General features: G+C 45.3%; 1 protein-coding gene across 5 annotated transcripts in view; it reads left to right on the top strand.

Moving 5' to 3' along the window:
• LOC144937706 (protocadherin Fat 1-like) overlaps positions 1 to 24,194 on the top strand; it is a 231,791-nt gene that overhangs the window by 157,662 nt on the left and 49,935 nt on the right. For 2 of the 5 annotated variants that reach the window (XM_078865142.1, XM_078865139.1), the window contains exons 6-10: positions 1,235 to 1,549; positions 7,084 to 7,294; positions 8,897 to 9,036; positions 22,843 to 23,118; positions 23,877 to 24,087. In XM_078865142.1, coding sequence (XP_078721268.1) covers positions 1,235 to 1,549; positions 7,084 to 7,294; positions 8,897 to 9,036; positions 22,843 to 23,118; positions 23,877 to 24,087 — 1,153 coding nt within the window. Of the gene's footprint in view, positions 1 to 1,234; positions 1,550 to 7,083; positions 7,295 to 8,896; positions 9,037 to 22,842; positions 23,119 to 23,873; positions 24,088 to 24,194 lie in introns of those variants that run through there. The other 3 variants (XM_078865140.1, XM_078865138.1, XM_078865141.1) reach the window with 2 other exon arrangements.

Here is a 24,194-nt window from a genome sequence, read left to right as displayed (position 1 = left end):
AAATATTGTCACGTGCGGGCACAATGTGGATCGTTATATCATCCCTGTACCGTGAGATATTGGTGACGGCTTGGGGAGGCCTTCATCCAGCGGTGGATTTATCTTGTCAAATTACTAGGACGATGATGGTTACTAATTGATGCATTTAATTAATGAAAACATTATATTGGTCAAACATCCCAATATTTACAAACGACTCAAATGAGATGAGCCAAAGCAACATGCACCCCACACGGCTGCTGCGACAACTTGGCAGGCTCCCCTCCTGAGAAAGAGTTGAGGCTCAGTGAGGCTGTGTGGGTGAACCGCACCTGCAATTGTCACGGTCGGCTATGTACCGTGGTGCCAAAGAAGTTCAACATACGTACATACAAACATACGTACATACAAACATACGTACATACAAACATACGTACATACAAACATACGTACATACAAACATACGTACATACAAACATACGTACATACAAACATACGTACATACAAACATACGTACATACAAACATACGTACATACAAACATACGTACATACAAACATACGTACATACAAACATACGTACATACAAACAAGCGTGGGGAGGGGGGGGAAGCACGTCGACGTTTTCTGTTCGCTGTCCGTACGGGAGAGCCGCGTGCCTTTTTCATGCACCCTCCGCCCCAGCGCTCACGTGCGTACATGTTTCCGTGTGTGCGTGTGCCCGTATGTGCGTGTGTGCCCGTATGTGCGTGTGTGCGTGTGCCCGTGTGTGTGTGCGTGTGTGTGCGTGCGTGTGCCCGTGCATGTGTGTGTGCTTGTGCCCGTGTGTGTGCCCGTGCGTGTGCCCGTGCGTGTGTGCGTGCGTGTGCCCGTGCGTGTGTGTGTGCGTGTGTGTGTGCGTGCGTACGTGTGCCCGTGCGTGTGTGTGTGCGTGCGTGTGCCCGTGCGTGTGTGTGTGTGCTTGTGCCCGTGTGTGTGTGTGCGTACGTGTGCCCGTGCGTGTGCCCGTGCGTGTGTGTGTGCCCGTGTGTGTGTGTGCGTACGTGTGCCCGTGCGTGTGCCCGTGCGTGTGTGTGTGCGTGTGTGTGTGTGTGTGCGTGTGTGTGCGTGCGTGTGTGTGTGCATGCGTGTGCCCGTGCGTGTGTGTGTGCTTGTGCCCGTGTGTGCATGCATGTGCCCGTGTGTGTGTGTATGTGCGTGTGCCCGTGTGTGTGTGCGTGTGTGTGCGTGCGGTGCGTGTGCCCGCTCGCCGCCCAGGTGTCCATCGTGGACGGTGGCGAGCCCCCGCTGCAGACGACGGCGCGCGTGGTGGTGCGCGTCTCCGACGAGAACGACAACGCCCCGCAGTTCGTGGAGAAGCGCGTGCAGGTGAAGGCGTTGGCGCGTGAGCGCTCGGTGGCGCGCGAGGCCGTCTGCCGCGTGTACGCCCGCGACGCCGACCACGGCGCCAACGCCGAACTCTCGTACTCCATCGACGGGGGGAACGAGGCCGGCAAGTTCTTCATCGACCCCAAGGACGGCGTCATCTCCACCAGGAACCCGTGTCCCGTCGGGACGTACGACTTCCTCACGGTACCGTGTGACATTTGTGTTGTTGTTGTTGTTTTATATGTGTGTGTGTGTCAATTCACGATTTATTTTGTTGTGTGAGGCCACGTAATGTTCTGGCCAACTTTTGTGTTGTAGAACCCTCCAACCACCCGACGTGGCCAAAATAATGTACTCAGCACGTGACCTGGCATTCTCACAACCACATTTAGCGGTTAGATTTATGTGTCATGATCTTTCACCAGTTTTATCCCCATTGTACTGTCGGCATAATGTCACGGAAAGAAGCATCCGCTCAGATCTCTCACAAAGCAGTGAGAAACCTTCGTGTTAGGGAATGATCCACGGAAGCAGATGTCACAGAGCTACTTCTGAGATCCCTTTAAGTGACCTCTGACCCACAGAGTCGAGGGCTTCACTTTCCCACCTGCCCTCCACATGCGAGAGGGATGTTTATCGCATAACATTCTGAGAGCTGGAATTTAGCCAAATTAAGAGTTGAACCAAATTATATGCGATATGATAATTGGTTTTTTACCCTTCTATCTGGCAACAAAACTGACGCCTTTTTACAAGATGACGCCAAAAGGCGCCTTTTGGCGTCATCTGGTCCAACCCATGTGAGACTAGGCTCTAATAAAAGCTGTCTCGGGTGTGGACCAATCAACTTCAAGGACAGTGCACATTATCAGAGTTATGTTCTTTTGTTTGTATTATGACTGCAGGTATTGCGGTCTATGCAAACATGACTCCTTGTAAAAAGGTGTCAGTTTTGTTGCCAGATAGAAGGGTAAAGAACCAATTATCATATTTTTACTGGCAAATGAGGTTCCCATAGTATATGCGATATTGTTTTGACGGAGTAATTTGTGCTTGAGCTGACACCTTCATTGTTTACTCTCTGATTTCTGTTGAGCAACAGTGATGAAATTATCTTTACTAACCTCTAGTGAGATGCACATCTATCCTATTGAACTGCTGGTTAATTCTAAGCAACAGTGCATTATAACAATGGGTTAAGAACCAAAGTCGTATAAATTATAACAAAACTGTACAGACACGTGCGATGATTAATTGCTTCGGCACAATGGAAAGCAGAGCTCAATGTAATTAATGTAACGTTACTAAAAATAGGGGTGAAGTGGCAGCTCGGTGATTATTTGTGCACAGAGCTATTAACCAGACGACCCGGGTTTATTCCCAGACACAGCTAACATCCGTACTGCGTGTTATCTGAACCCGCCCTAGGCCCCCCATTGTGGTGAAGTATGGTCAAACAACCCCGATTACTAAAGCAACGTGTGGAGGCATTCGTCTAGCAATGGATTAACAAAGGGGCTATAGGAATGCATCCATTCATGAATTAATTGCGATTAATAAGCTCACGATGCGTACGTCACGTAACGTGTAATAATTAATGTGGGTTTTTTTGTCATTTGTGTATGTTGTGCGCAGTGGGTCCACGTGACCACTCCAACCACTATAGGCCCACTACATTCAGAGATCAAATACATTCTCAAATCAAATCACAACCCTGAATTGCAACAATGCGTTGAATCGCGGTGGTCGCAAATGATCACGGCCCAGGTTATTATCTTGAGCCGACTGACTTCCGTCATAGGCAAGTGGAATTTCTACCACTGGTACAGGCCCATTATCTTATCTTATTTAGATTTAGATAGCGCCTTAGTCCAAGGCACTTTACAACAATTATTACATAGTGCATTTGATAAGTGGTTCAAACACAGAGTGGGGTTATTCAAAGTGGTCGTTTAGCTATGGTGACAGGAAGGAGCATAAGTGGAATTGGTTAAGGAAGGGTGGGGTAGGTGTAGTGACGGGGGTTGGGGTAGTGATAGGGGTAGTGATAGGGGTAGTGGTAGTGATAGGGGTAGTGGTAGTGTATAGGGGTGGTGATAGTGACGGGGGTTGGGGTAGTGATAGGGGTAGTGATAGTGGTAGGGGTAGTGATAGTGGATGGGGTAGTGATAGTGGATGGGGTAGTGATAGTGATAGGGCGGTGATCGGGGTAGTGATGGTCCAAACTGGGGGGCCAGAAGTAGCAGCAGTAGGATAGCAAGGGAGAAGAGATGTGGTTATAAAGGGAGGAGCGGAAGCAGGTTAGTGAAGGTGATTGTTGTGTGAGCTGCAGTGGGATTTGTTCCAGTGAAGGGGAGCAAGAAGGGAAAGGGAACGAGAGCCGGGCACAGAGAGGGTCGGTAGAGACTGGGCGTTGAAGGGACGGGATGGTTCAGAGTAAGAACTCCACAAGCACTTTATTTATGTAATTTGTTTTACAATGGATGTTGTGTAAATACTATGGCTGTGAACAAAATGCGATCAATACTTTGGCAAGATAGCGACCTATTTACTCGTTTCTGTCATGGCTGGGATGAATACCCCCTCCACGCTCGCTGAAGCAGAGCAGACGTTCTGATCGTGAATTGACTTATCGGGTGTTCTATAAAACCTTGTAGAGGAAGATTTTGCCAGTTGTTAGTTGCTATGGGTGCTGCTTTTTAATATGCAGGGCGCTCGTCATGTGATGCATCAATTATTTGTTTTTTGTTCTTGAGTAATGAGAAGAGATACATTTAATTGACAACTCAGACAGGAGGAGGTCATCATCTGTTTCTAATATTCAATCCAAACACAGACTACACTGACTTTCTAACACACTATATATTAAATTTCTTTATTTATTTTTTACGGTGAATTCATTGTATTACATCGGGATTTCCATGGATTCATTTGTATTGTTTCACAATTCCTTAAAGCGTTAATTGTGATGAATAATACATATTTTAATGTTTTTAAGAAACAGTGTTTTCTTTGGCTGGCAAATTGTTATAGTTACCTCCGTTATCTTCCACTTGAGCGAGACTTCAATTAAAATGCAATAACCACTTATAATAACCTTCAGAAAAGTTGTGTTATGTTTATTATTTAATTTTTAAAAGTACAGAGGCACTGCGACAAAATGTATTTATCTGAGCTTTAACATTTCAAACCTGAACAGAAAATGGTATAAATATAAGCCAATTATTTCTACAACTTATCTGCAGCTTGGAAAGAATTGAAATGATTTTTTAATGCGTTCGTTGGCAATCTAACGATTGATTTTGTGTTTGCAAACGCCCTGTCAAATGAATTAATCTTTGGGGTTGATCCTGGTTTTATGCCAGTCCTCAGAGGAGGCCGGCACAAATCAGCCAAGACCAGTTCTCATGGTTATGAGCGTGGATAAGAACAACACACAAGACCAGTGACTGCCAAGCCAAATTCACACGCCTAACGTCACAGCTTGCAGAGCCACAGCAGTGGGTCAAGTGGGGCAGACTGAATAAGGGTGGTGGTGGCTTGTGATGTGTAGCTACTTGAACTACAGTCTCGTCGTCTCTATGTTTGACCAAAGCTTTGTGCTACGCTGGCAACTTTAACCTTGTTGTGAAGACCTTTTTCTTGGCTGCAACAGAGATTTGGAAATGTCCTTCACTTGTAGCCGTGTACCATTATAAATGTTCCCAAAAGAGTTCTCCAGGGCATTGTTTATGGGTTGTATTTAAAATATTCTACCGGGAAAGATTGAAATGGGCTTTAAGTGATATATTGGGTGATGGCTGATGCCACAAAAACCTTTGCGGTCTTGTTTTTGGTACTTTGTTCAGTCAATTGTTTATTATCGTAGGATGAATTGAGATTACGAGGGTTTGTTTTACCACAACAAAGACAAAAATCTGAGCCCCAGGGAATGTGCGAGGCTCTGTTGTTGCTTAATTCCCGTGTGACCTCCAGCCCATTTTTCTCGATCCCAGCGATTGTCCTGTTATTTCCCGGATTCTCTTACTTAATCATATGGCAATAAAAAGCGAAAGTTAAGGTGAAGCAACAAACGTGCGCCCATGGCCGCTGCGGCTTTTCACCCACGCAAGTCAACACACAGGGGCGTTTTGCATCAATCAAGAGGGCGGCACATTTTGGCGACTCAGATAGTCGAGTTAGGTGGCACTCGGCGGCTCGTTATTGCCATCCCCTCCCCCAAGATACTTGGTGCGTTGTCGCGATGTGTGCCTGCGGTATTGATGCAAGAATCCATTCCTTTTGGTTTCAGCGCAGTGAATTTACTTGGTAGCACCATATAATGGAGAATGCTGAAATTCAGTTTGGTCCATGCGTGCTGTTGTTCAGCACGGTGGTCATTAAATCCGCAGTAAAATGCTGGCCAAAGTTACTCTGGAAAATAAAAATAAACATTCAGGGTTGGGTGATGCTGACATCTATATTCTAAAAATCACTGACCCTCAGCATTCTTTCTAAATAACGTTGATAAATTAAGTTCGTTCACGGTGTTGTTTTCCTCTCAGACATTCACGTGGTATGTTAGATTATTAGATTGTCTGTGTAATGTAATCGCTTTGTATATGTAGGTGAGGAAGGTGATCTCATGTGAACACCTGCACGGTCTACTTACCGCTGGGTCACATAATCTCAGGCGTTAGTTGTTACCTTAACACAAGCTGAAATAATTGCACCTTACAAATCATGTAGGCGACCGTGTTTTGCCCATGCTTGCCTAACTTTTTATAAGCACGGCAGGAATTGTGACAATCCATCCTCACTCAGCTGAGCTGCAAACAGCGGCTTGTGAGAGTTCTCAGCTGTGGCTATTTACTAGAAGTTTTGGTGCTTGAACTGGGTGCAGGGAACAATGTCAACAATAAACCAACCTCAAGCATCCCTGAAACCTAATGTGCACAAATAAAGCTGACATTATTTATTTTACTCAACAATGCAATGTCAATGAAGTTTTAATGCATATTTACAACCCGCAGCTCCACGAGATTCTACTGTAGTGGCACTATTGGGTGCTCCAATATTTATTAAATGTACATTGAGGTGGTAACACCATAAGTATCTTGATTATAACTTATTTAATTATGAACCCTACTCTTAAATGTTGGCAGGGCACACAACTATTCCTATAATAAGATAAATAAATATACGTTTTTTTCATCGTTCTAACAGCAGTGGCTTGAATCGCCAATGGCTCTAAAGATTAAACACCAGTTATTCCTGGAGCAGAAAGTATTTAATCAAGGATAATTACTTGAAATGAGCTTGGTTCTGCCGAGTGTTAGCTTCTACGATATTCATCTAGCATTCTTTGGGTCTTTCGGTAAAGTCACGTAGATAGGTTAAAAGAAAATAACAAAAATCTACCACGTTTCGATCGCAACACAAGCGATCCAAACGTCGTAGTTTTTTTGTTATTTTCTTTGAACCTATCTACGTGACTTTACCGAAAGACCCAAAGAATATGAATTCCTGCAGTCACGAAAGCTTTAAGTCAAGATTCATCTAGCGTTGCTTGTTCCTCTGAGACTGGATTATTGGCGGGAATTGTTCGTAACATTTTCACAAGTAAGAGATTCTTGCAATGCATTTGTTTATCAAAACATGCAATCAAAAACAAAGTGAAGACGAATGCCTTGAGAAGAGGCACAACCAGTGCATACACCTTCACCTATTCATCATGTTCGTTTTCTTTCTATCTCCAGATAAAAGTCGTCGACAACGGAAGGCCTCTGAAGTCCTCTTTGGCTAAGCTGGACGTGGATTGGATAGCCAGGCCCGACCCGCCGCAGACACCGGTGGCGTTTACCGAGAGCCTCTATGCGGTGTCCATCATCGAGATTGAGCCTGTGGGCTTCATGCTGCTCGTACTGCCCACGCAGCCCACAAATGGCCTCCGCTGGTTCGACATCACAGGTCAGAAATGCCTCGTTACTCGCACCTCATTCACCTGCCAAATTATTCGAGTTCATTCGCTCAAGTTGTCCTCTGCTAAGTCAAGAGTGGTTTCCTACTACTGTGTATTCTTACCCAGGGGAGAAACCAGGTAAGGCCCGACTGAGCCACGCAGCTCTTTTTCAGAAGCAACCTGGCCATAAATAATAGCTTGACGAAGTGTCTTATCAAATGGAGGGAAAAACCGGAGCACCCGGAGAAAATCCACGTGACTACGAGGAGAACATGCAAACTCCAAATATACAGGCATCAGGGTGAGGATCAAATACACGACCTCCTGTATGCCAGGTGAGGTAGTTAACATCTCGCCACCCCAATCTTCACTGACCAGAATGATGCAGCACGGTCAAACAACCCCATCATGACTGACCCAGTGTGAGGAGGTCTTCATCTAGCAGTGCATTGACAGAGTGCTCTAAATGATCTTGCTTTAATAACATATCAAACATTTCCCATTCTCTGGATTGTATTTGTTGAAACCGTGTAATTGAGAGTAAATTATACATTGGAGCGCAGGCTTTTTGCCTGGAGGAAATCCAAGGGTAGGACGTCGTCATGGCCAAAGCCTCATCGCCCACAAATGCCATGAGGCCTTGGCAGCACCCAGTGGCAGCAGCAGTACCACCATTAGCACCACGGCCACAGCAGAAGGATGCAGTCGGAGCCAGCGTGAACATAGCATTCAATTTTAGTGCGAAAACCGCGAATGATGAAAAAAAATAACACAAAACAAAGTGTGATAACATTAAATGTGCAAGCAAACACTAAAAGAATAAACGCTTCTAGAATACACTTGTATATTAAATTTAAGCAGTGATAAAATCGAAAAATTACGTGTCTGAAATCATGTTAAAAGAAAGTAGGCTTCATGTAGCTATTGTGGTTGTGTGCATTACCAAACCGGTCAAAATTTTTTCATTCCTGCGTGCGAATCGGTGGTTGTAGGTGTAAAATAACAAAAAAAACTTAACGTTCTTTTTTGTAATCACACTGAGGAACAATCACATAATGTCCTTTAATCCATTTGAATCATTCATCACACGCATATCCAACTTGATTGCGGGAGATTTGGCTTATAACAGGGACGTCATTCGATGAGACACCATTGACAAGCTGATATATTTATTCATCCATCGTGCCTGGATCAAATTTGTAACGTAATATTAAAATCAATAGTAACAATAAATTATTATTATCGTTATTTGCAGCCCTTTATCAACAAACGACTGGACGGAGGCCTTGCCACACCGTGTCAGTTATGGGGGTTGTTTGACCATCATTCACCACGCTGATTGGCGTGCGGCTTGGTGGAGTGGTGCCCCGGGATAACGCTTCCCACTGACGTTGCTCATGGCCAGGAATCAAGCTTAGCTTGCTGGGTCCATAGCGCGCAGTGTGCTACTTGCTGTTGACGCTGCTTCTCCATTTGTATTATAACTGAGCTAGTATGGTCAGATGTGCAATGACGCATCGAGGAGAACCAATCTCGATCGCGAACAAATTTCAATCGGCACACAATGACGGTCGTCGCGCTCACTGCTTGCGGTCATCTCGTCTGAACAGGTGGCAATGTGGACAACAAATTCCACATTAAGAAACACACCGGCACTCTGGAGCTGGCCAAGAACCTCGATGCTGAGCGAATGTCCTTCTACAACCTGACTGTGATGGTGACCGATGGAACCAACTCTGCAATGACGCAGGTGTGTGTGTGTGCGTCGTTCAGGGCAGGGCTAAGGTATTAATGCAAGGGGCCGTTCGATAGAATTAAGGGCATGAGGGTGTCTTTAGGTGGGTTAGATTGAGGGCTATTAGATTGAGGAAGGATGTGAGAGAATTGGGTCTTAAGGCTCGGCAGGAAACTTCCTTAAATCGGGGAAAATGTCACAGTGCTTGTGTCCACATGCTCAGCTATTAGATCGAGTGGGGGAGATGGCCTTGAGCTTGGCAGCATGGAAGGTTTGGGTATAGGATGTGTCAGTGGTAATAACATGGCTCATCATTTGTGACTCAAAGCAATTGCCATTCTCACACATACGCAAATGCGATGGTTTTATGCGCAAGCTTCAAGTTGACTGAAAGGTGCTTGGCACTCATGGTACATTTACTTAAAGAACTTGAAAAATTCAAGAACCATCCGTGAGGGTTTTCCTTTCAACCTCAACTGTCGTGGACATTTTAACATCAATGCTTTTTTTGTTTCTGTCTGGCTGTTCTCAACCTCCCACCCTGCCCCATCTCCGTCTTCTCTCCCTTCACTTACAGATGTAAAAATAACACAAAATGTACCCTGCCAAGGTCATTTCAAAATAAGTGGTGGTAACATCGCCATGTTCTCGTTAACAATATGTGCTGCTGCAATAAGACCTGTTCATGTGACCGAGAGAAAACGGAGGGAGATGTTTTTTAACGTGAAAATTCATGCAAAAGATCACATTTGAGAAAATCAATGTTCCCAGTGGTTAAACCAACATCGGCATAATTTGATGGGAAGAGAAATACACTCGAAGGGTTGGAATGTCAGCGTTGGAATGGAGACAGACTAATGCGTGACGAGTTTCATTGTTCAATCGTAATCCACCAACTTCTATTTGAACAAAAGGTTGTTCGGTGATGCCATGCATGAGGTCCTCTCAGCAAGTCATTCATGCCTATAAATTGTAATACTTTCAAAGCGCTTTCAGATTTAACATGCTACCTCGCCAGAAATAGTTTTGGAAGCATGCAAAATCAAATTAGTTTTAGATTAAATTTCATAATAGGCAGCGATTATCTGAAAACGACCGTGCAATAACGAATATGGATTTGCTATGGCACTTAAAGAGAAGGCATGCATATTGTCTACATTAATTTATATAAATTATCGTAATACAGATTTACTGTGCCTTTTCACAGGGAACTAACTCTTTTCTGCGTTTGTTTATTTATTTTGTTACGTGTTATGTAGATTTGTATGCGCGCCACCCAGAGTAAACGTAATCAATAAAGATGCACACGGATGGGTGTCGACCACCAGCAGCGGCAACGTGGCAATGGGTTTTTACCAAACGAGGTCGCTTGTTGGAAACAAAAATGTTACTTGCCAAATTTCGGACGGTGGCACCCGGCACACATGGCTTGTTCTTTTTTAAAAGAACGTCTTTTACTCCAGTCGTGAAGCAGATGTTTTTATGTTGTTAGTTTACCCACAGTATTAGCCAGGGTGGCCATGCGTTTCGAGCCGCGAGCCTTTGCGCAAGCGCATCACAGACTGCAGGATGCATACTTGAGCCCTTTTGATACAGCTTGGCTATACTCCCATGAGTTAACATTTCTAAAGCAACATTAAAACGGGGGTTCATTTTTCCTTTGAATTCAGAAATCGGCAGCCATATTTGCTCTAATTGTATATAATTGCAAGTTGAAGTTAACAATTAGAATGTATCTTGCTGTGTACTGTCATGCAGGGCCATGCTAAATAATTTTTACATTTTCGTTATAAACCTTTATTTATATTTCCGGGGAACCATTCTGCTAACTATCAGCATTAAATAGATTTTTTTTATGCAATATAATCCAAAAAAATGCATTTGTGAAGCGTATAATTGCCACAGCGTGTGTATATTTGTCGGCTACTGACAGAAGCAGCTTGAAAGGGATGTGAAGTTCAAAAAGGCAAACCTGTCAATAGATCAGGTCGATAATATTTCATTGCGACCTTTATCTTCCCATAAAAGATATACCACTGTGCATTGTGGCGTTTCACTTTCATCGCAGTGCTGCAAGAGTTGCCTCAACATGTGAAGAAAGTGTTGATTTCTGCTCAGTCGTTTCAAAGCTCCTTGCAACATAAAACCTTTTCCACTATATGTAAATAGAAAGGGGTTGAGTGAGAGTATTCTTGAGTTTAAACATTATCACATCTTCTAATGTGTATTCAGGTGGTATGCTGAGGCTTGTGCCAAGTGGGTAGAATGGTACTACTAATCCTGATGATGATGATGAGACCTTTGCTGGATAAAGGCCTTCCCATGCCATGCTGATCATAGGGGTTGTTTGACCATACTTCACCACGCAGGTTAATGCAGGCTGTGAAGGAAGGAGCCATGACTAGTTAATAGATCACTCACCACGCGCTATTAGCTATGGTCAGCAATGAAACATAAGGCAGCATGGACAGAGTGCCGTGAGCTAAACACTGTGCCACCACTCCACCCAGTTAATTGGGTACCTATCTCATGTTAGAAAACACAACCTTTCTGCACCACTTATTTGAAATGTACTACATTGGTTTGGCAGTTCTCTCTCTTGTAGCGGCATTGAGAAAGTGTCACTCCAAAGAGTGCCAATGATCACCGTCCGCTTCTGTGCAGTCATATTCGTGGCTTTGAATATTATGCCCGAATAAACTGCCTTGCCAATCGACTTTGCTTGTCGTAGAGACAACAGCGCCTCTCTCAGAAGGCAAGAGGCGGCGCACTTGATAGTGGTCACGGCTTCAAGGGACGCGGGTATTCTCTCTCGATGAATCTGCGATGCAAACTGGGCGCTCAGGGGCATTATGCGATCGCAGTGGGCATCCCTCCGGGGAACGTGAAAGATCGGTCTGCGTTAGAGAACCGATTCTTTTTTCACCGCAAGCGACCGTTTCTTTTGTAGGAATCTGCTCGCCGGCTGACGTAACCTTTTCCCTGTGTGTGACCCCACCGCCTGCAAGATGGACTCATTGTCATCACGGTGCACGTGTTGAGCACAGAATCAGATGGCTTTCCCACCTGGTCGCCAACCCTCACGTTTCCCGTGGATGCTCTGTAGTGAGAGATTTGTGTTAAGCTCTCTCATAGGGATTTGACAAGCGTTGCTGTAGACTGCCGTGACTTCCTCTCTGTAATAATTACCACCACAAAGAGGCCTGTTGTGCAAGAGTGCGCATTTAGAACTGCATTAAGATCACTCTCAAGGTGTCAGGGTTCAGATTTATCCAGCACAAATGCTTCGGCCCAATGCCGCCCAGTTCCAGTGCTGAAGACACTGAGTAATGTAAACACTTAACTGAAGCTGAACTGAAGCTGAACTTCTGTGTGAAGCCATACAATGCCACAGCAAGTGAGGGCAGAACAGCGTCTAGTTTAGCGCAGCCAAAACCGCGTATTTCATATCAGCATTTGCTTATGGAGTGGCCCATTCAATATGAATTTAATGCTCGCTGTTGATCCACATCAATACCTAGAGCTCTGGTGCAGATGTTGTAAAGTTCTTCCCTGAGTGCCGTAGTACTCCATTGAGTAGTGAAGGTGGACACGGGAGAGCTAACATGCGTGATCAGTGGAGGAGGATCGTTCAACTTTCGCTCCAGTGTTTGCATTGTCCTCTTAATTACGCTTCCAATACGATCGCGAATTGTTGCAGCTGGCGTACGTACAAGTCCATGAGCCAAGTACATTGTGCTCAAGGATTGAAGCCTCTGGACGTTGCCCATTGGTTTTGCTTATTAGGCCAGAACAAGCAGTAAGAAGCAGCTCACTTGTAAGAAACTAGGTCATTTGGCAAATTATTCATAATGGAGTCTACACATTGGTGAATGCTTTTAATTCCAGTCAATGTTCGTTTTTTATGCGTAATGCTTTCACATGGTTGTTATGTTCACAACAAGAAATGCGTATGACGTGCTTTTGGATGACCATCATGAACCCTTGAGTGTAATAAATACCGCAGAAAAAAACATACGCATCGTATTTTGCGACATGGCTTCATATTAATAGGAAATGTGGAGAAAAAATAGAGTACAGTACATTGTTGCATATCAATACCCCACAATTAAAAAAAGATGTACACTTATGTGAATGCTTCACCAGTAGATGTATCGTTCATGAGACTAATACATGGATCACAGCACGGTATTTTTAAGTTATGTACTGTCTAACTGCATTCATTTATTATGCTTTTAAAATTGAGACTGTATACATTTTTTTTTTACAAATACAGTTCATGAAGCGAACAGTACGTGCGTGTATCCACATTTTTATTGTTGCAGCGACTATCCAATATTTTATTTGGAAGGTAAATAATTACGATATAATGTTTAGTTTTTTAAGATCCAATGTATCAGTGGTTGTGCTGCTCATGCCAGGATTATAATCTGAATGGCTATACGCGACCTTGCTATTGCAGAGATGAACATTTGGGCTTCAATAGCAGTAATTAAATGTTTCGGAATACAAAGTCAGATTTCACGACCTGTTGACCAGAGCCTCAAGCAACAGGAAGTAAATGAACACATTAAGCTGATTTAATTGCAGGCCCGTTCGAGAGAATGTAAGTGATGTGTAAACATTGGGTTGTCGAGCATTAATCCAACCTAATATTCGCATATCACTTACTCCCGAATTTGCATAATTGAGATGGAATATCTGTAACCTGCCCTTGCAAAGTGCATGCTTTTTCTTCGTTTAATGAGGGAGTGGAATCATTTTTGAGCTGATTGTTTTCCTAGATGCCCTCTGCAGCGATTTAGTCAGGTCAGTTAGTTTCATGAATATTAATAATTTTGTAGTACATAGCACCAGTCGAGCAGCTAAATTGTCTTTGGTTGGCTCTGTTTTAAATACACCGGTCCCTCTTGATCTCCCCTTCTCGCAAATGTCACATTTATCTCTGTGATTTCAACAGTTTCATTGTTCCCTTCAATACATTAAGGGGTACGGAGCTATATATTACAAGAATACCACGGTATCATACATCACAAAGCAGCGATATATTTTTTTTTCCTACTTGTATCCATTTTGACCATCGCTGGTCAATTTTCTCAAACCTTGTAAAATGAATTGAGAAGCCAGTCTATTAAAACGCCGCGTCATGTGGGCCAGCTCGATTGAACTGTGGGCACGATTTCCATATTGAAGGCACCGTTGTCTTTGCAAGCAGGGGGTCATCAAGTTCCATTTATCCAGGGACGGGACGTGTCCAACTAGTTCATCCTCGTGGCGTGGCTCAGCCCCCCCCCCTCCTTCCACCTGCTTGCGAGTGTGCTGCCGTGGCAGAGCCGTCGGCATGTCCCACAACAAAGTTTGATTTCCGGCCATGGCTGACATGCGGCAAATGATATCAGCGCTTCTCCCAGACTCTTCCTCGGTTGACTCGGCCTCGACTGAGTGCTTGGTGCGGTGTGTAACATCGGCCCCTATGGAAGCAAATGTGGCCCGGGGCGTGGTACTGGCTACACCCCCATGCACCCCGTAAACCTTGATAGGTACTTGCCAAAATAACTTGATCAGTCTGAAGCTCAAGCCTGGGATTATTGTTTTAGTCTTCATGTGTGCAATTAAACACACATGCATGCATACATATACTCTAAGGAGCCACTGAGTTTCATACAACTCATTCTGAGCAAAGTCCAGCCGACACAGGGGAAGCAGATACGCGTGTGTGTGTCTGTGCGAGCCCTGTTGGAAGACTTTACCTATGCCAGATATTTTATTAGCCACTTGTGGAGGTTTATCGTCCATGCTGCGGGTACTTCTGTCGATTAATCATTCGTAAACATTACAACAGGGTGTGCAGACAGTGGCCAGAACTTTGATCTGACATTCAATTCCAACACCTCCATCAAACAAACGGTCTCTTAGCACAGTGCTAGGATCTCGATTAAAGCGTCCATAACTGCACAACCAACACCACATTTCACACCGCACTGCTTTGTCCCTGTCCTGCCATCCAGGTAGGAGACTGACTTACCCGGCCTTGTGAGGTGACAACAGAAGAGATTCATCTGCAAGGAGTGTGCCCGTGTGAGCACCTTCGTCAGTGATATCGCTTCTGTAAACTGCATGAGAACATATTTGGGAAAAAACAGTGTGTGTGTGTGTCTCAAATAACACTTCGCAGGCAAAAGAACAAATCATGATATGATGAAATCTTGCACTGAGTACATTGGATAGAGGCTCACGGAGCATAAAGGATAGTTATTGACATACGACGTGTCTGGAAAACATCCATTAATTCAAATAGTAGTAATATGAAAGAATTACAGCCCTTCACATGTTCAAGAATGCATGAAAAGACACTTCATCATTTGAAGGGTTGATTGCAAGTGATTTAATGAACGGTGTGCACAATTTCACATTTTTTGACAGGAGCCCTCAACCCAATCCGCTATTTATTGGGAGCCTTATATAACACTTATGCATTTTGTTTTAGCCATTCAGTAAAATGTGTGTGTGTTGCTTTAGATGCACGCTGTGGAAAATATTCCATACGTTTAGGCGATGCATCATCAGAGACAGCTTTAAACGTGTTCGTGAAAAACTAATTTCCTTAGTGCCGCTTTCTGTGTTCAGTTGACAGTCCTTCCCCCCCCGCACCTCCGATTAGCACGGTTGGCTACGTACGGTACGAAATAAGTTCAGCATGCATGCATACGTACATACGTGTGGGTACATCGTCTGTGCCACACAAAGGCTCATGATGGTTGCCATGGGCCTTTTTTTTACTTTACCAACCCTCACGAGGTACCCTCTTTCGGATGTGCGCTTTATTTGATCCCCACGTGCCCACAAGACAAGTCGCCGTAGGTGAGCTGGGCGGTGGAACGAAAAATCCGTGGAGTTTGAGGCAGGCGTGCGTGACCTCCAGCCCACCCACCTGCCCCTTTCTTTATCCGGGATATTTTTCAAAGGTTTATTTTTTATGTCTCGTCTCATGCGGCGCTTTCTTGTTCGGTTTTTCCATTATGGGGTCGAAAGGTTCTTTTTTTTTAAATAGAACTAAAAAAATAGCAGCAATGTGTGCTCATGGTTTTATAAGCTAATGTTAAATAGAACGTCACGCACTATGACATTTCTATGGAAACTATGTCTCAGAACTGAGTTTTAAGTCTTGCGCGTGGATTTCAACAACCGAAAAAGAATGCCAGCGATAACTACACAGAAAGGGAGTTTTAGTTAATCAACGAAGTCATTTACATGTAGAGCAACACTGTTTACATAAAATAAGATTGGTTGCATGTGCAAACGATTACTTGCATATGGGCTTTGGTCTTGCATGTGGTTGGTCGAACGTGCTACCCCTTGATAAGTTACTCCAGATGCTATTTGTGGTGGAGCCTGTGTGAATTAGCCACTGATGGACAGGTTCAATATCAAGTGCCCTCTTTGGAGAGGGGTCTCAATGCAATGGATTAGTTTAAATAAAGAAAATGACTCCCGCCGTCAGTAAATTGGCGATCATTATCACCGGGCCTTTTTAAAGTGAATCTCACTGAACCTTGGCACTGTGATTCTCTTTGGCTGCGTTTTTTACATTCATTGCATCTGGATTTTTAAGGGCAGAATTGCCCAATTATTAACGCTTCTATAATGTTTTTATTAATACATTGTATACTGAAAATCATCTCTCTCTTTACAAAGGAGGAGCTGTGTTCTGCCTTAATTACACAGATGAACAAATCTGCAACAGGATTAGTTTTTGCTGCACATGTAGACGCACATCAGAGCATTAGAGCATCCAGACATTGTCAGCGTTCTTTTTAAGCAACGGTCTGATGACTCGGTTATTAAGAACAACAACCCATCTAAATAAATGTGAGCAAAATGAGAGTCGCAAACAACGAGTTCCGCGTACGTTGAGGATGTCTGTATGACAGACACAAACAGAAAACACGTTAGAAGACATATGCCTGGGGAAGTTATTAGAGGCAAACCGGGATGAGAAGTAATGACTTAAAGAGGCGAGGGAGACCAGGCTGAGTGCTTTTGAAAGACTAAACTGGATAATCGACAAGGAGCAAGACAATGCTCCTCCTGGAATGTTTCACTGAGGTGCACATTGCCTGCCCTTACATCCGCAACGGAGCTTTGACCAATGACAAAATGGATGGAAAAAAAATCCGAAAACTCCACGTAAAGAACCGTGGAGGGATATACGCGAACAAATAAGGTTACGAAAACAAGTTGAGAGGGATAATATTGACTGCTTAGCAAGGCAAGTCGGCTTAGGCAGGACACATCACTGGGGAGGATCATGGCTGACGGTCGAGGCTGACGATGGAGTGGCAGCCAAGAGAGCGAACAAACCGCAGCCGCTGCCGTGACGGCGCAGTGGGACGGGACGGGTGCAGAGGATCGGTAGATCGGTAGGTGGTGACATCGCAAGATCACGAGGGATGGGGGGGGGGGAAACGCCTTGGGTCGTGCCGTGTCATCACTGACCCTCATCCAGCCATTAGATAGGCCGTGGCTGATGATGACGATGGATGTTAGTTGAACTTCTTTAGCACCGTACGTTGCCAAGCGTGCTCATGGGAGATGTGGAACTATAATGATTCTATATGAAACAGTATGATACTGGTATAAATAAAAGGTGGCATGGATACTCCACAACGTTACATAGAACTAAACTCTTTAAAACTAAACTGTTTTGTTTATTTTACCAGGTAAGGTCCACTGGCAACAAATGATAGTTCAACGAAGTGGCGTCTGGAAATGTCTAGCAGTCAAATACTCTAAACGCACGTTGTTTCTAAATGTGGAGGGGAAAACTGGAGGACCCGGAGAAAAATCCACACGACCACAGGGAGTACACGCAAACTCCACATATACAGCAGGCGTCAGGGCTGGGATCGAACTCACGACCTGCTGTATACCCAGCGAGGTTGTAAACATCTCGCCACTGTGGCGCCCTTTAACGAATGTCACCAATCTCAATCGTAAACCACTTTTATTGACCAAAACCTCAACTTTACAAGCTAAATCGTAATCTTGTGTCTGAACCACGTGACTTTGACCTGACACCCCCCCCCCCCCCTTGTGTTCTTGCCCAGGTCGTACGTTAATTTTGTCATTTGAAAAAAAATTAATCGCGACCAACATTTGTTATCGTTCCCAAGCTTCCTCAATCGCTCACTTGTCTCGTGGCGAAGGAACCACCACACGAGGGCTGCGGTGGATTGCAGCGTTAACCTTGCTGCTACGTCACCCTGCCTTGTACGGTTATTCCATTTCACATACCAATTTTTGATAATTTCTCATGAACAGCTTGGGGCCTCCGTAAGTTGTAAGCAGCTGTCTAGCTGGCAACATCAGAGCTTATTATTTTTCAAGGACATTGCACTCATCCACGCTCACTTAATGAGTTATAATTATTTATCACACCCAGCCACCCACTGGGTGTAATTGGGCTTTGCCAATTGTTGGCTCACCGGTGTCTGAAGCGATGGAGAAATAGCAAGACCAGTTAGTGCAGTTTGGGTGAAACATTACTGAAATCCACTGAACATAGAAAAAATTCAGTGGACCAAGGTGGGCAGCAATGGTTGATGTAATATACCTTCCAGTCTCATAACAAAGGCAGACGTGTGAGGACAAGGTTTCTCGTTATAGCCATCGAGCGAGTGCCATTAGTAAGCGTGTACAGGATTATCGCTGGCGAGGCACACGAGGGGGACAAGGGTCTGATGTGGTCTGTACTCGACTCATTTAGGGTTTAATTGACCTGTGTTGACCCGATATGGGTGCAGATACAAATGAACACTGGTTTCTTTGCTTGCCTGGGATTTGAACCCAGGTCGCTGACATTGTAGCACAACGCCTTCCTTCATCGTTATTCCACCACGAATGGACTCGTACACATACCCGCTCACAGTTAAGTAAGTGGTGATCGTGTAAAAAGAGTATTTTAAACGACCGTCACTGGAATTGTTATTGTTTTGATTACCACTGGAATGATGAATATGTATTATTGCCGATGACCGGTCACCCTACAGGCACGTCATCACAGAAGCCCCATTATTCCTCGGATGGGTGAGCACCAGGGCTTCAGAATCCGAATCAACAAATGGCTTGCCATGTGCAGTTGTCGGCTTGCCAGATGTTGTGGCTGTGAGGTGGCCACGGGATGACATTGCTAAGTGCAATGCCCTCGAATTGCTTGGGTTTCTTCAAATAATAATAACAATAATGTGCACTTATAAGGCACCCTTCATAGTTTCCCACCACAACTATTCCCAACACTCATTAATCGTATTAGCCAAACATCCAAATGCAGGACCCTCCGGAGAAGAGTCTCGAAACTTGGTGTGTCCCCCCCACCCACCCACCCACCCCCTGGGTAAATGCTTCACATTAATCGCCACGCTACCGCATGCGCACGCAAGCAAGTGAAGTCCTCCGTCGTTTTACTTTTCGTGGGCCACACAAAGTTACAACTCGCCCCGCGGCGCTTATCGATTCAAAATGTGCTCGTGATCGATGTGCGCGTGCACTCGTCGCTGCAAGCAGCCCCCACCGCGGTGGTCGGGCTTCCCCTTCCCCACTTGGATCGCTCTCTCGTCGTGTGTGTCCGCCCAGACCGAGCGGTCGTTGAGGCGGCAGGGAAGACGGAAAAACTGCTCGCCTTGACAGTTCTCCCTTCTGTTGTTCTCGTCTGCAACAAAACACATCAAGTGCCCAACAACGATACAGATGTCCCATTGTGTGTGGCGCAGTTTATGTTGATGTCACAGCGAAAACAAATAGTTTGGAGAGCGAGTAAATTGCAATGGGAACGAAGCCACTTGTATTGCAGTGGAAAACACGCGGCTGGAGTGACTCATTGCTGAACGCAGAGGCAGAGCCTCGTATACCGCAGAGCTCGAGTGTGCACTTGCGTCGGTTGGTCAAGCTGAGACCATTAGCTCCGACTACTCCTTGAATCTATATCGGACCCTGGGTGTGTGAACACACACGGAAGAAAATGAACGGGTCAATAATTGTTGTTCGAATTGTACGTTTTGGACCCTGTCTCTCGCTGTGTGTGCTATCTCCTTTCGCAAAGACTTTGGTGACCGTCGCCTTCCATTGAGCTCAGTCACCAATATTAATTATTGTATATTACTTGAGAACTTTGCATTGGAACCCCTCCCCCCCCCCAGTTGCATCCAATTGCTCATTGCTTATGTACTTAGCCAGTTGTCTTCGTGTAAGAGTAAGGCTAAGAATTAGTTGTTCTATCTACTACTGAACAAACTCAACAATCCCTTACAATAGAGTGGCTTTTTGTTAAATGTGTTGCACAACAATATTATAAGTTTGTTTAAAAACCCTGAAGAGAACTTAAATATGTTTACTCTGGCCAATGTGAATTATGTGCGCAGAATATACAATACCTGACGCAGATGTGTATTTTATTAAGACATGACGTCAGCTATTTTCATCAGCGGAGTAGTGACTCTTGAAAACGTCTCCTTGAAGCTGCGTGGCGATGCCTTCCTCTGTGGCTCCCCAACTCACCACCGCCCCTTTGGTGGAGACAATTTATTGACGACTGCTCTCGCCTGCTCGCCTGCTCAGTGTCACGGCCGTAGGTTTATCTGGGTTTTCGTCACCAAAAAATAATTGTCACTTGTGACATTGAAGGGCCGGCGGCACGGCTAGCATCAGTGGCGCGTGATATCTTAACTGGTCCTGGCTCCCCCCCCCGCTAATGGCGAACTCGCAGGTGCAGTATGGGGCAAGGAGGCCTTCATCCAGCAGTGGATTGACAGCTGTCTGCAAAACGTTGTTTTGTTGATATTGGAGGCATGGCATGAGATGAAGACAAGTTCTTCTGGAATGCTCGCATCGTTACTTCTGCTTCCATAACAACTTTCATCTTTTACTTACCACTTGGCGGGCACTCCTTCGTGCTCTGCCGCTCTGCCATGAGTGTTCCTCGCATTTAAACGTGACCTTTATATTTTACAAATTAGAAATTTTCATTGCTTTTAAATATCACATTTATACCATTCCTTTAGTGTGCAATTACCTGGTCACTGGGATGAGACCATCATCTTGCTGTTAGAACGAATTTGGTTACCCAGGTTCTAACCCACAAGCACAGAGAGGCTTGGCGCTCTTCACCCAGAAATTACGAGTCTCCTGAGCCACCTTGCAACTGGTCTTGTGTTCACGACGACATGCAGGGCACGTGTGACCTTGGCCGTGATATAAGTACAACAGATGGGCAACACACGTGCGTGCTATTTTTACATTTTGGAGATTAAAATATAAAAGTTTAGCTCGTTTGTCAAGAAATACATCATCCCACTTCGTCTGCTCCAAAGCACGTCATCGCTAGCTTGCAATGTAGCCTTTTAGTTATTATTTGCTAATTGTTGAGTGTCAACTCCTTTCATTGTGTAAACGTAATTGTGTATGCAAATAGAAATTAAAAAGCCGAGGGTCTATCACTCTCAGAAAGCCAGGATTTGGGATAATTAACAATTTAGACATAATCAGCCTTTCCCTTCCATTATTTGTAATCTTTTGTCTGAGCTGTTTAATTTTTGTCATGCATAATTGCCAGATTAATAATGTGCGATAGTGGCAAGGTCACACAGTTTTTCAACTCCGTGTCAGTCTGTGTGAAGCTGCTTGGTCATTTGCCGCGTTTGGGTGGTGCATTTCCCTTGTGCCTAGACTGCCCTCTGCCGACTGATATTTGGAATGCAAGCCTCCCAGCTGCTCGTAGCACCGCATTGCACATACCTTGCATGGATTTTAGTGCAATATCATCATGCCCCTGCACTTAACCTATCAATACGAGCATTGTGTGCGACTTTCATGGACAACTTGTAACACATTTAACGTGTAAACTCGTTTTTTATTTCAGAAAGGGGTACAGTCTGACTCAAATGTAATTCACTTGCATGTCCGATTAGCACGGTTGGCTATGTACGGTGCAGAGGAAGTCCAACCAAACAAACATACATATTCATATGGGGCAAGAGTCGGGGATCGTGTTGCTGACAGTAATTTGAGGCTGTTGCAGTCGACCATGATAGTGAAACGTGACCCGGGACGAAGGCCCCCCCCCACTCCTGCTTGTAACTGCTAGGCAGTGGGTCAGTTGTGCCTCATGACCTGTGATAAATGACCCTTAGACTGCCGATAAGTGGCCCATAAAGTGTTCTGCTTGTTGGGTTCACTGGCTGCTGGAGTCCGCAAGTCCCTGGTGTGGCATGGAGGGCAGCAACGGGAGTCGCCGCTCTTGACAACCGAGAGGTTGAACTCTCACAAGTTGAAAGTCGTGTTTTTATGGGTTTCGTGCCAACTTAAACACTTTCACTTAAACGGTTTCAGATCGAAATGAATGATATATTTTATAGTTCACAGCGAGTAATTTAGTATAGATGGGAATGGATTCATATTATCCAAGCAAAACATGCGGCCAGCCAATGTGAGTGGAGGGAATGTGGAATAAAAAATAAAAGTTGTGTATTTCACAAAAAAAGAACATGACATGTGTAACTGGTTAAGGACGAACATTAATTTGTCTTTGGTTTGAAATTTACGAATTAACAAAATAAATAACAAAAAGTGAATAAAATACTGCCGTGTTTGAAACAATTAATCCGCAGCATGTATGCATTGGCAGGATACGCACAAACTCAATCTCAGATTGAGTGAATGAGCAGGCATATCGATGTGCACCACGCAGGGAGATTGTTGCCTTTGTACATCTGCAGCACGGGGCTGACACTTTACCCCCCCCCCCGCCCCCCCTTGTGCCGGCCTCAGGTGGAGGTGAGCGTCATCAACACCAACGAGCATCGGCCGCAGTTCTCGCGGACGCGCTACGAGGTGAGCGTCTCCGAGGAGACGCCTCCCAACACGGAGATCCTGCGGCTGAACGCGACGGACCGCGACGACACGAGCTCGCTCACCTTCTCCATCGTGAGCAGCACCGACGTCGCCAGCCTGCGCAAGTTCAAGCTCGACTACAACACGGGCGCGCTCTCCACCGTCGAGAGCCTGGACCACGAGACCAAGCAGAGCCACATCCTCACCGTCATGGTAACGACGTTGCTGCTTCACAGAGAGGCACGCACGGCGGGGGGGGAGGGGGGTGGCGGGGGGGGGGCGCTGCTTTGTGGTTGAATTTTATTTGTGTGCAGCCTGTGTGAATGTTCCCGCTGCGTTAACTGAAGGTGTTGGATTTGTGCCGAGGGAATGTGGAATTTCCCACACTGCCTCAGAGCTGGCTGGGCATTGTCGTATATTGCTCTTCTGGGTGGTGGGATTCTCTGCACCTCATCACTGCCTCGAATGGCCACGGTGGCACCCACAGGTTCTGGCACCAAGCATAGACACATGTCACATTGAGGTGGCCACATGGCTCAAGGACATGGGTTCAAATCCAGGTCTGTGCTTAAACTGGCTTCTCAAGTGTATAGTGGATTGATGGTTTCAGCTCGGTCACCCGTTTCAGTACAAAATAAAACATCTCATTACATTTGGTTTCCACTTTTTCTGGCTAAATCCCATTAATGTTAAAATATGAATTTGACTGTCATGTGAAAGACGTTACTCTTATATGCAGAGCGGGTGGGAAGGTGGTTCCATCGACTGTGCAGACCAGGGGTCACTTGCAGGTATCTCGAAGGTCGCTCTGCGGCATGCACATCAAGGGCTTCTATCAACATGAAAGGGTCCACTGCTCTGCGAGAGTTCAGAATGGATTTGGCAGCGGGATACACGTTGGAAAATAATGGCAGCAATTATTATTAAATTAATTGACAATAACCATTTGCTTGACTTTCCTTTGCAAGCAGGTGAGGGACAGCGAGATCCCCGTGCAGAAGGCGTACGCGACGGTGGTGGTGAACGTGCGAGACTCCAACGACCACGCGCCCCTCTTCACCAGCCGCCACTACGAGGGCCGCGTGGTCGAGTCGGCCGCCCTGGGCTCCGCCGTGCTGGAGGTCGTCGCCCTCGACCGCGACAGGGGCCCCAACGCCGAGGTCACCTACAGCATCGAAGCCGGTAACCAGCCGCCTCTCCCAGCCGCCTCTCCCTCAGCCACTTCTTTCCCAGCCACATCTCCCAGCCACCTCATCCATGCTACAGCTTCCCCCATAATGTATGGTAAC

The sequence above is a fragment of the Lampetra fluviatilis genome, chromosome 19 (assembly GCF_964198595.1).
Source record: "Lampetra fluviatilis chromosome 19, kcLamFluv1.1, whole genome shotgun sequence".
NCBI classification, from domain to species: Eukaryota; Metazoa; Chordata; class Hyperoartia; order Petromyzontiformes; family Petromyzontidae; genus Lampetra; species Lampetra fluviatilis.
Note: the sequence above shows the minus strand (reverse complement) of the source record. Positions and strands in the feature narration are given on the sequence as shown.